The sequence below is a fragment of the Rhodnius prolixus genome, unplaced genomic scaffold, assembly GCF_049639745.1.
Source record: "Rhodnius prolixus isolate KJV_2025 unplaced genomic scaffold, Rpr scaffold_7, whole genome shotgun sequence".
In the NCBI taxonomy this organism is placed as follows: domain Eukaryota; kingdom Metazoa; phylum Arthropoda; class Insecta; order Hemiptera; family Reduviidae; genus Rhodnius; species Rhodnius prolixus.
In genome coordinates this window covers 3,037,974-3,050,427 of record NW_027411582.1, presented here as the reverse complement: position 1 = coordinate 3,050,427, position 12,454 = coordinate 3,037,974, and the positions used below count along the sequence as shown (strand labels likewise).

General features: G+C 37.7%; 1 protein-coding gene across 1 annotated transcript; it reads left to right on the top strand.

The window, feature by feature from the left end:
* Positions 1-200: 200 nt before the first annotated feature.
* On the top strand, positions 201-5,248 carry LOC141446728 (uncharacterized). Its single transcript, XM_074113444.1, has 4 exons — positions 201-357; positions 3,899-4,014; positions 4,109-4,506; positions 4,635-5,248. The coding sequence occupies exons 1-4, from the start codon at positions 346-348 to the stop codon at positions 5,108-5,110; spliced, it is 1,002 nt and encodes a 333-aa protein (XP_073969545.1). The 5' UTR covers positions 201-345; the 3' UTR covers positions 5,111-5,248.
* The last annotated feature ends 7,206 nt before the right edge of the window (positions 5,249-12,454 follow it).

Below are 12,454 nucleotides of genomic sequence, written 5' to 3'. Positions count from 1 at the left end.
GCAATTACCCAGATGGAATGCTGGCTATGTCATGTCCAGTCAATGGAAGGATAGACAACTAACTTGACGAGGAAGGGGTAGAAGATCGCCTGAGGACACGGTGAGGACCTGTTGCAGCAGGTTGCCTATCTTAGGTATGAGGTTATGAGTGATTTTTTTTTTTCTTCTAACACTTTCAAATAGTAACAAATGATCTAGAACTCTAGAAATGAGGAGGGGGCTGCAAGAACCACACTCATGGTCAGTGCATGTATATAAACCAAGTTGCCATCTCGGAGTGCATCGACAGTCCTAGCGAACACATCGATCGTCTAGGAGGTATCCACCTAAATTGTAGTACCTATAATGAAGTCCATGGTATGTACACAGCTTTATGTTTATTATATTTTATATCAGCTGATTTAATTGAATCAGATGTTTTAATTGGATCAGCTGGTTTTTTATCATTTTTTTGTTTTTTTTAAAGAAATTTTGAGCTTTCACCGATAATTTAATTTTTATTTTTTGACGGTGGGGGGAGGGGTTCCCTCAAAAATTGCAAAAACTTCAGAGGATCCCGCCAAAAGTGTCCCTGGTAAGGAAAATGTGCAGAATAAAATCACCTGGGATTTTTTGTTTGTTAGTGTGTGTCATTGTGGTGCTTAGCCTCATCCTGGCCTCCGGTTCTCTTGCCCATAGATCTTGCAAGACAGTGATCTTGTGGAGGCTCCAGTTAAGAGAGAGAGAGAAACTTGATGGAGGAGGAGTTACCAGTTTTATTATGTTAGGAGTTTTATTATTTACTTTATTTACTTAGATGCAGTAGGATAGACTTGAATACTGAATCCTGATATTACTTTGTCTCACTTTAAATAGCCACATTACCGAACTCCTAGAACTAATTTGTTAGTTAAGGGGATGAACAATAACAGTTCGATTCAATTTGAGCTCCTACAGGAGCTCACAAGTTTTCAAATTTTTATTAATCCTAATAATTTCTGGATTAAAAAAAAACAAACTGTTAATGTACTTTGTTGTTAAATGTACTTAGAATGTATGCAATAGATAACGTAATACATTCAGTATCTCTCAGGTTTAATTCTATCCCCTTAGGACAATAACAGTTCGATTCAATTGTAGCTCCTACAGGAGCTCACAAGTCTTCGAACTTTTATTCATCCTAACAATTTCTGGATTTTTTTTTTTTTAAAAAAAGAGAGAGATAATCTTCTTCCCTACAAAGTATTGTTAGATTTTCCTTTTTCATTTACCACTACTGCTCCTTGGAAGCTCCTGGACTTCCTTTTTGGAATTCCCATCCCCACTCCAAGAAGTCCAACTTCTTTTCTATCCAAGCTTTCTTAAATCTTCCACTTCTTCCAGTATTTAGCCTACTGATCTTGCTTCTAACAGGCATTCTTAAAATTTCCTTAAACGTTTCCGCTTTCGTTTAATCATTCTACAAGATCTAGCCAAAACTAAATCTTTTACTTCTACGCAAGGCCGGAAGCAGCTAATATTTCGCTGATTCTACTTAATCCTGAACTCGCATTTCCCTACGTTTGTGGTCATCCTACTTAGGTAAAATAACAAAAAAAAAGTTCAACGTTTTTCTAAGAAAACCCGCGTTTGAAGACGACTAAACCGGAAGTATCTCTTTAATTTAGGGATCACTCACTTTTTCGATGTAATAATCGAACTGGCTGTCAAGAAATCTAAACATTGAAGCCAAATTATAGCATTGAAAATTGGTAACGCCTTTAACCGCAATTTTTACTACTACCGCACCTAAATTCTAGTTGCAACACGTGACTGCATCACAGTAGTAACTAATGCAAACAACAAGCTGAGCAGACTTGTCTATTAATAGTGTAACCGTGAAATAGGTAACCTAACTACCTGGTCAGGCAGGTGGGTTGTACAACGTGTTTTTCTTTTTGCGTAGGCTTTGTGTTTAGGATATCTGAAAACTTTGTGGGTTAGGAGTTAATTTTTCTTCACACTTCTTGTATGATTTTTCTTGAAAATGACTACAACGATTTTCTTCAAAAAAAAAAAATTAACTCTTATTTGGAAAATTTTCCGAGTAATATCGATTTTTTTCCCCTTCCGGTGAAGAAATGGGTATTAGCTTCCCTTTACATTAAATATGTAAATTAAAACCCAAATTTTGAAGTAAACCCTGTTGACTGGCACTTTTAATGCCATAAATTTTGGCAGATTTCCGGCAATTTTCCCGGAACGAATTACAAGGATACAAGAAAATTTAATTTCATCAAAATCGCTTCGATCACTTATATTATTTACTTTATTTACTTAGACGAAGTAGGATAGACTTGAATACTGAATCCTGATTACTTTGACTTACTTAAATAGCCGCATTACCGAGCTCCTAGAACTAATTGTTTGTAAGGGGATGGACAATATTAGTTCAACAGTTAGATTAAATTCTAGCTCCTACAGGAGCTCATAAGTCTACAAAAAATTTTCATCCTTATAATATCTGGATTAAAAAAACTATTAATGTACTTTGTTGTTAAATGTATTTAGAATGTATGCAGTAGATAATACATTCAGCATCTCTCAGGTTTAATTAATTCGCTTTGCGAGCTTTAATGGTCCATTACTGCAGTTCAAAGGTTGTCCCCTATTAAAATTGCATAATTTGACAGCTCTTAATTGAAATCTGTAAATAATTGAAAATTTGCACATGTTTAGATTCTCTTAAAAATTACAATCTATTATTACGTAGACACTCTAGTCCCTAGTAATGGTACGTACACTGCAGTGAGAAAAATTGTCCTATTGGGGGAACAGTTACGTCACAGCTCCCGCAAAAACCCTAAAACAATCTGAGTGAAAACAAAAAGGAAAACGATTTTAAAACCAAACACGTGTGTTCCAGTTTAATGGAATCTCCTACAGCCTCATTTCCGGTAAATTGATATAAAATTCCAAGACGGAAATCTGGCCACTCTTGTCATACTCATCAACAGAAGCCTAGATGAACAATAATATTTAAAATAGGACTTCAAAAATTTTTAGAGACTATCATTGGCATAAGCAATTATATGTTTGGGGGGGGGGAAGAGAGGGAGTAAATCAGCCAACCGGAAATGGTTTCTAATATAAGAGCACTTCTGAGAGAAGGAGATGACCAGAGTTTTTTTTAAAAGTGTTCTGGATTTATCACCTAATAAATATTAATAAAAATTAAATCAGTAACTAAAATTCAAAATTTGGTTGACTATAAAATTGACTGACCGGAAATACATTTCACTAAACAGATTTTGGAGGTTGTTGCGTGTTTCCCCCCCCCCCCTGTAAAATATGGTTCCTTTAAAGTGAAAATGTATAATATTGAAGTCAATTAATTTTTATTACAAATTGTAAATTGACATAAAATTTAATTACGTAAGCTTGTACTGTCTCTCGCTTCCTCTGACATCCCTAATACTCTTCGCCGACTGAATCGCCAGTGGTCCCGCGACTTCCTTGTAGTCTGAAGGCCTAAATCACTATTCTCCTATCTCATCTCTCTCCTCCTCGTATTCTCTTCCTCACATTCTCCTCTCTCCTGTAGAGAGTGCTAACGCTGGGTAGTTTCTCTCCTCCTGCTCTCCTCCCGCACGAGTTCATCATACTCTCCTATCTCTCCTCTCTCCTCCTCACATTCTCCTCTCTCCTATAGAGAGTGCAGCCGCTGGGTAGTTTCTCTCCTTTTGCTCTCCTCCCGCACCAGCTCATCATACTCTCCTATCCCTCCTCTCTCCTCCTCACATTCTCCTCTCTCCTATAGAGAGTGCTACCGCTGGGTAGTTTCTCTCCTTCTGCTCTCCTCCTGCACGAGTTCATCTCATTCACCTCCCCACATTCTAAATTATTTTTTAAATTTGATTGTGTTATTTGATCTGTGCAGACCTTACTAGTAGGGCTAATAGCCCTTGGAGTTGCCAAAGCCACTTGGGGCCACGGTGGATGGGCCGGCGGTTGGGCCGGAGCCTACGGAGTTGGAGCACCCTGGGCAGCTGGACAGTAAGTGGTTTTTTTTTTGGATTGTGGAAATTTGCATTAGGAGTCTGGAGTTATAAGTTTTCCTCTAATTTTTGTGAATTTCCTGTTTAACCAGTTGGGGTGGCGCTCCTGCACCAGTGCACGACACACCTGAAGTAGCCGCCGCCAAGGCTGCACATCTTGCCGCCCACGCTGCCGTCAGATCCGGAGCCTGGGCCGGAGGCGCTGGAGCCTGGCACGGAGGCGCCGGTGGCTGGGCCGGCGGTGATGATGGCCAATGGCATGATGATACCCATCAGTATGATACTTACGGCAACTGGGGTGGCAATGATGATGGACAATGGCACGGAGACCATTCTGGACACTGGAACGGTGACAATGGACAATGGCACGGTGATGATGGACAATGGCACGGTGATAATGGACAATGGCACGGTGACCACTCTGGCCAATGGAACCCAGCAACTGACGGCTCCTGGGCTGGAAACTACAACGCATGGGCTGCTAATGGAGGTGAGAGAAATCTGCTCTTCAAAGTTACCACAACTCTCTATTGCTTAACTCTTATTTAAGTTGGATTTATCACTTCTAGGATTAAGTGTTAGACCAGAAAAATACTAAATGTCTTTGATTTTCCACAGGAGTATGGGCCGGACACGCTGGTAACGCTTGGGGTTACGGAGGCGGTTGGGGCGCTCACGGAGCCCACGGTGTCCCACACGACACACCGGAAGTAGCCGCTGCCAAAGCCGCTCATCTTGCTGCCCACGCTGCCGCCGCACACAGATGGCGTCGTTCAGTCTACGGCCTTGGACTGGCCGCCCCAGTAGTAGCCGCCCATGGTGTTCTGGGTGTAGTCAACCCGAACGCTCTGCCCGTACCTTTGGACGATGTCCATACAGCGGCCGCTAAGAACGCTCAACTTGTACAACAAGCCGTCGAAGGCACTAGAAACGTGTTGGGCGGTGGTGTCCCATTGGTTTTGCCAGCTGATACCCACGAAGTAGCCGTCGGTAAAGTGGCTCACGCTGTAGCCACCGAAACTCAAAAGGCTCTCGTTGGTGCTCACCATCATGGCGTCTTTGGACATGGACTTGTAGGAGCTCATCTGTGGTGAAAAATTAATCTAATTTTATTTTAATTAATTAATTATTTTTGTCTGTTTCTTTTTTGTTACCAAAAATTGTTACCAATAAATTGTATAGTGATATTTTTTAAAATGTGCAATAAATGGGACACGATCTCTTCAAAATAATCTTGTTTCATGTTTTCAAAATTCTATATTATTTAAGCTAAAAATTTATCGAAAAGAGCTAGTGGAATAGCCAATCATTTTCAGGGATTTTGACGTCTCTTGCGAGTCACTTCAGCCTAAGAGAGTCCTTCGAACGAATCTAATAACAGATCCGTTCAGCGGCCATTCTCTGAATATTTACGAGTCACTTCAGCCTGAGAGAGTCCTTCGAACGAATCCAATAACAGATCCGTTCAGCGGCCATTCTCTGAATATTTACGAGTCACTTCAGCCTAAGAGAGTCCTTCGAACGAATCCAATAACAGATCCGTTCAGTGGCCATTCTCTGAATATTTACGAGTCACTTCAGCCTAAGAGAGTCCTTCGAACGAATCCAATGACAGATCTGTTCAGCGGCCATTCTCTGAATATTTACGAGTCACTTCAGCCTGAGAGAGAGTCCTTCGAACGAATCCAATAACAGATCCGTTCAGCGGCCATTCTCTGAATCTTTTATTCTTCAACACTGCCAAACAATCTGGACTACTACTTGGTAAATATGTGGGGAGCTAACTCCTCTCCTACAATATGTACAATATGCGAGAGCTCCCCTGAAAGCACATCTACATGAAAATTTCGAATCGAATGAGACCTCATTCATGAAAATTGGATCGTACGATTAGGCGCTACGTTGTTTACAAGAAAAGAAGGTTAACAACAACAATTTATGAAAATGCGGAAGTAGAATAACAGTATATCTGAAAGGAATAAAGTATCCCAAACTAAATATCTAATTTAAATCTCCTATCAGTTTCCGTGTTTTAAAACCACGAGAGAGCATTTCTGTTGGAACAGTAATAATTCTGAAACATCTAAATACTTGTCGCAATACTAAATACAGTATTACAATACCACAAGGTCGTTTACAGTATTGCATTACCAAAATTACAGAACAGCATTCCTAGCTATAATTGACAAGATAAAACATGAAGAAATTTTAACCAATCAATCGATTTTGACCTCAATTTTTGCGATATATTTTATTAATAGAAAAACCACAAAAATAAACCAACACTATTATTAGATCAAAATGGATTCAAGGTATGTGAAATGATTAGTTAGTCGTTAAGGAAGGGATTATTTCTGGTTATTAGATCAATGTCTCAACAAATATTTTCTAGTAGGTGATTGGATGTTCTTGGCTAAATTTAAGTTAGTTCAAGTTAAGATAGCACAAAAAGTAATCAACGTATACTGGTAAAAAACAGTGTCCAGCCCTATTTTAGTGTGTACTAGAACTGCACTAAGTTTGAACTAAAACCGTTCACAGGAAGCGATAGTTTGAATAGTGAGTCTGTCAGTCATTAGTTAGTTATAGCTCCGAAAGTAATCGACCAATATCAATAAAATTCAGTATTCAACACTATTATAGTAGGTACTAGAACTGCACTAAGTTTGAACTAAATCAGTCCACAGAAAGTGATAGTTTGTGTTGTGAGTCTGTCAGTCTTTAGTTAGTTATAGCTCCGAAAGTAATCGACCAATATCAATAAAATTCAGTATTCTCCACTATTTCAGTGGGTACTAGAACTGCACTAAGTTTGAACTAAATCAGTCTACTGGAAGTGGATAGTTTGAGTAGTGAGTCTGTCCGTCTTTAGTTAGTTATAGCACCGAAAGTAATCGACCAACATCAATAAAATTCAGAATTCTCCACTATTTAGTGGGTACTAGAACTGCACTGAGTTTGAACTAAATCAGTCCACAGAAAGTGATAGTTTGTGTTGTGAGTCTGTCAGTCTTTAGTTAGTTATAGCTCCGAAAGTAATCGACCAATATCAATAAAATTCAGTATTCTCCACTATTATAGTGGGTACTAGAACTGCACTAAGTTTGAACTAAATCAGTCTCCCGGAAGTAATAGTTTGAGTAGTGAGTCTGTCAGTCTTTAGTTAGTTATAACTCAAAAATTAATCCAGCAATAATCAGCTTCTCTGCCCTAATATCACTGTATTCGTAGCAGCACTTTTACTTTGTTAATAATCTTCTCAAAACTAGTATCCACTCTCAAAAAACATGAACTCCTTCTCAAAAATATCTCCACTAGCACACTAATTCTTTGCTAAAAGCAATTCTCGGCCAGTTTCCTGGTAGCGTCTCTTCAAAGAGAAGAGATTGTTCAAGATTGTTCGGACAAAGGACATCAATCAACGAACCAATTAAGAGAGGTTATTTGAAAGGTTTCAAGCTTGGAACGCCATCTATCGAACACTACGTAAATTCAATTGAGTACTACTCGTCGCGTAATTCAAACAATTATGGGCCATTTTGAACACTCTTTTTGGGTGGGAGGAATTTTCGAAATTTCTAAGCTCCGAGTTTAGGCACTCCGATAGCGAGGAAATAAAAATTTTTTTCGATAATACCCACATTATTCCAGCAAGAAATGCACTGGACAATAATACAGGCACGTGCGAGAAACGTGCTGGAATGTAAATGAATTAGAAAGAGAGAGGAAAAAAAGTGGAATTAATAAAAATTCCAAATATGAAAAAAAACAGCGTCTCTCTTCAAGGTCAAAAACTAACACTAACCAGTCGAATGTAAACAGTAAGTCGCGATTGTGTAGTTGCAATATCGATATAGCCGAGCTGATTTTATCGCTACCGTCGTTTTTTTCTAGGGCGAAAAATACAAAAATATGGTTCTACCTGCACGCTTTGTACTTATGAAGGAAGTTCAAAGAGGAAATCGTTGTAACCTTTTCCGGGAAATTACCAAAAAAAAGAAGAAGAAAAATCTTCTCAGTAAACCTTCCGGTTTAGTTTTGCCGCCAAGACCCGGATGTGGTGCCCAGTCTATAATATCAACTCAGAACTTCCGACGATTTGGCGTCATGCTAACTACACACACGTACAAACTTGTAACAGAATGTCGTGTGAGTTTCCCATTAGATATTTTTAAAATCTTTTAAAGTTCAAAAAAAGAAAATCTAATAAAATAAATGTTAATAATACTTTCCGCGTTTGTCTTAAAATATGAAACTCGATAGGCCGCAGTTTCTTAAAAAGTTTATAAACCACATTCTCAGCCTTCATCTTTTATCAAATACAAATAAATAGAATAAAAATCTATAATGGAAGTCTCCTCTCTCAGCCTCTCCAGAGAAAGAGGGAATTAAGAGGTACCTCAGATGAAGCTAAGAAAATGCAGTTTTGAAATGTGGTTATACGTAATTGTTTGTAAGAAGATATCCAGTTGGTTAACACTGGCATTGCCATTGCTCGAACTTAGTCAGTTATTGCCAGTGTGGAGTCTCCATATTGACTCCATAATTTATTTTGATCTTTTTTTATTATATTGATTTCAATTTTAATTATAAGATTTGCATCAAAGAATGAGAAAGAATAGGAATTAAGATCGAAAAAAAAACAAATTTTGACGCTGTCCAGAACATTTCACGCAGAAGGAATTAACTTCAACTTAGGATCGCGGTAATTTCAGTATTTTCTAGAACCCTGGCTGGACTGCCTTCTGATCAGGGACTTTTTCATGTTTTTAATTACATTCACTATTTTTCCAATTACTGTGCGCTGTTGACACGGATCAGGAAATTACCCAATTCGCGGTAAGTTTTTGCTGCAATTCGGACAGAAAATCCAATTCTAGAAAGAGGCTTTTTTTTCTTGTGCCTTGATACTTTCTATGAAAATTATGTAAATTTAGCAAATAAGTATTTAGGCAATAATCTGGAGTCGAAGTTAATTACAGAAAATCTACTTATATTGTGCCAATCAGGAGTCGAAATGACTCTGATATATTTACGTGTAAGGCCAATTTGGAGTCAAAATGACTCTTATGATTCAAGTAAACTATTCTGCAAAAAAGAAACTAAGAATTCCATGGTCTTCAGCTGGTGACTATCAAATGGTGAGAGAATGGGGATAGCATATCTAAGAGCATTTCGGGATAGCTATGAGATGTGTGGGAAACAGAGACCATTCCTATTTCTTTTTGGAGTCAAATTGACTCCAGGGTTAAGAGAACAGCTGGAGAAGCATTAAAGTCCTCACATTTCCTGGAGGGACAGCAAGTTATACTGGGGAAGGAAATACACCCTGTCCAGGATCTTCTGTTCTTCAGAGAGAGAGCTTGCTTGCAGAATGAGTTTGGTTCCAACCCAAATACCAAATCGTACCAAATCCAAAACTGCCAACTTCCATTTCTCTTCCCATGAACTTCCCTCTGACTAACCGGGGGGGGGTCGAGTTCTTTCATCTTCGGGGAGTGCTGCCGAGTTTTCTTCTTCACCTGGATAGGCTTTTCTCAAAAAAAAAATCTACCGAAAATTTAAAGGTCGCACTGAAGAGTGCATCCTGACTACGCCATTATTGTATCCTGAGTAAAATAATTGCGTCTCTTAAGGCTTCCGGCAAAGACCGAAAATGTCCATTTCACGGGAAATACTTATCTTTGCAATAGAAACCATGGTTTGACGGAACGAAATCTACAAACTATTTCAACTGTCCTTAAAAGTCGAGCGTACAATTTCCCATACTAAAGGAATTACTTACATCACTAATTTTACATAACTTTGTTTCTATCAAAGAAAATCTTTTTTTTTTAAGGAACTTTTCCATCACTCCTCCCACACCCCCCACCCCCTCAATAAAGAAAAAAGAGAGTTTTCCCCGCTTAAACGAGAATTTTCCATCAAAGTTCACAAAACTTGCCAAGATTCACTTATTAACATGTAATTGATTTTAAAAATGATTGCATTAGTAGCTTTAAAGTTTTTTGCAAAAGTTTGAACTTTGGATGCTGTAAGTTGTTTTTTAGTGAAGTTGTTAACATAGGCACTTAACTGAAAAACTTAATTATAATGCTTTAAATGAATTAAATAATTCTAATTGGAAATAAAAATTGAATTAAAATAAATCATGTCTTTATACTCACAAGACTTTTTCTTGTTTTTCAACTTTAAGAGCAGTTGGAGTGGAAACCGGAAGTCTCTTTGGGAACTTTGTCTTTCTCTGCGACCAATCAGATAATTTTGTGGTACCCATTCGTGTATGACTCTGATTCATCTTACCAGCATTGGCTTCGCGTTATATCCGGCCTATTTCCATTTAAGTCGCTTATTTTATACCTTTCTAGTACGGTAACCATCTTTAATTTTTGTATATTGCAACTGTTTTAGTCTTCTTCTTTTTTAACTGCCAAGAATACTGCGTTTCATGGCTCTAAGTGCTAGGCTATACTAAAGCTATATGAACCCTAAGTTACAATTGGCTCGCCTTTAAGACCCCCTATTAATGTAAGATAAGAATAACTGTGGAATACTAAACCCCTCTCTATAAGTCCAGAGTGGAAGCTACCAGAGTTAGTTGTACTATTCGACCCCTAGTTAGCCGCTTCTTTTATTTACATCAGCGTTTCCCAACCTGATAGTACGCGAGTTGCTGGTTGGTAGTACGCGAGTTACTGGTTGGTGGTACGCGAGTTGCTGGTTCGTGGTACGCGAGTTGCTGATTCGTGGTACGCGAGTTGCTGATTCGTGGTATGCGAATTGCTGGTTGATGGTACACGAGTTGCTGGATGGTGGTACACGAAAAATAATCAATAATGGCGGACATAAAAAATGAAATCATAAAAATATCATAGAAACGCTTTTTCCCCCTATAATTCATAAAAAAATTATTTTAATTAATAATATTAAAACAGTAAAGTTGTTAATATGTACAGAGTAGTAAGGTTAGTCTGTCTCAAGATATACGAGAAAATATAATAGCATATTTTAGCAGTATTAAAATTGTCTTTCATGGAGTATTTACCCAAAACCTGAAAACACAAATGATAATTGGATTTCAAAACCCCCTTTTATAAAGAAAATTTAGGAAAAGCTACATCATTATCCAATAAAAGATAAAGAAAATTTAATAGAATTATCATGTGACAGAACTTAAATGATAACTATGTAAAGATCTGCTTAAAGAGACTGGATTGTAATGAGTAAGCTCCTATCCAAGTAACATTAAATTTAATTTAAAAAAAGTTTTAAAACTAAGATCTTACAGTTAACTAAGTTTGTGAGACCTGCAAAGCTAAGATGTATTGTTGGTTAGTGGGTTCGATTCCCGGTCTTTAGGCCTTGGATTTTATTTAATGGTTAATATGAGAAATTTATAGTAAAGTATGTTAGGCGGTTATAGGCTAGACCCGCAAAGCTGAGATGTATTGTTGGTTTAGTGGGTTCGATTCCCTATCTCTAAGTCTTGGATTTTATTTAATGGTTAATATGAGAAATTTATAGTAAAGTATGTTAGGCGGTTATAGGCTAGACCCGCAAAGCTGAGATGTATTGTTGGTTTAGTGGGTTCGATTCCCTATCTCTAAGTCTTGGATTTTATTTAATGGTTAATATGAGAAATTTATAGTAAAGTATGTTAGGCGGTATACGCTAGACCCGTAATGCTAAGATGTATTGTTGGTTTAGTGGGTTCGATTCCCTATCTCTAAGTCTTGGATTTTACTTAATGGTTAATATGAGAAATTTATAGTAAAGTATGTTAGGCGGTATAGGCTAGACCCGCAAAGCTGAGATGTATTGTTGGTTTAGTGGGTTCGATTCCCTATCGCTAAGTATTGGATTGTATTTAATGGTTAATATGAGAAATTTATAGTAAAGTATGTTTGGCGGTAAAGAGACTAGACCCGTAATGCTAAGATGTATTGTTGGTTTAGTGGGTTCGATTCCCTATCTCTAGGTCTTGGATTTTATTTAATGGTTAATATGAGAAATTTATAGTAAAGTATGTTAGGCGGTTATAGGCTAGACCCGTAATGCTAAGATGTATTGTTGGTTTAGTGGGTTCGATTCCCTATCTCTAGGTCTTGGATTTTATTTAATGGTTAATATGAGAAATTTATAGTAAAGTATGTTAGGCGGTTATAGGCTAGACCCGTAATGCTAAGATGTATTGTTGGTTTAGTGGGTTCGATTCCCTATCTCTAGGTCTTGGATTTTATTTAATGGTAAATATGAGAAATTTATAGTAAAGTATGTTTGCTAGTCGCCTCCGTCCACGACACCTAATTGGTAGTTGGACGTTAAGCCCCGCCTGAACAAAATAGGCGATTACTTACTTACTTACTTTACAAAGATTATAAAGTGAACTTAGAACTTCTTTGTAACAGATACATTGGTATCTCTATACAAATAAAGAT

What these genes read in the sequence shown, in the direction of transcription:
- LOC141446728 (XM_074113444.1), top strand. An exon ending in GCACCCTGGGCAGCTGGACA is followed by an intron (nt 4,015 to 4,108) that starts GTAAGTGGTTTT and finishes CTGTTTAACCAG; the next exon opens with TTGGGGTGGCGCTCCTGCAC. An exon ending in CGCATGGGCTGCTAATGGAG is followed by an intron (nt 4,507 to 4,634) that starts GTGAGAGAAATC and finishes GATTTTCCACAG; the next exon opens with GAGTATGGGCCGGACACGCT.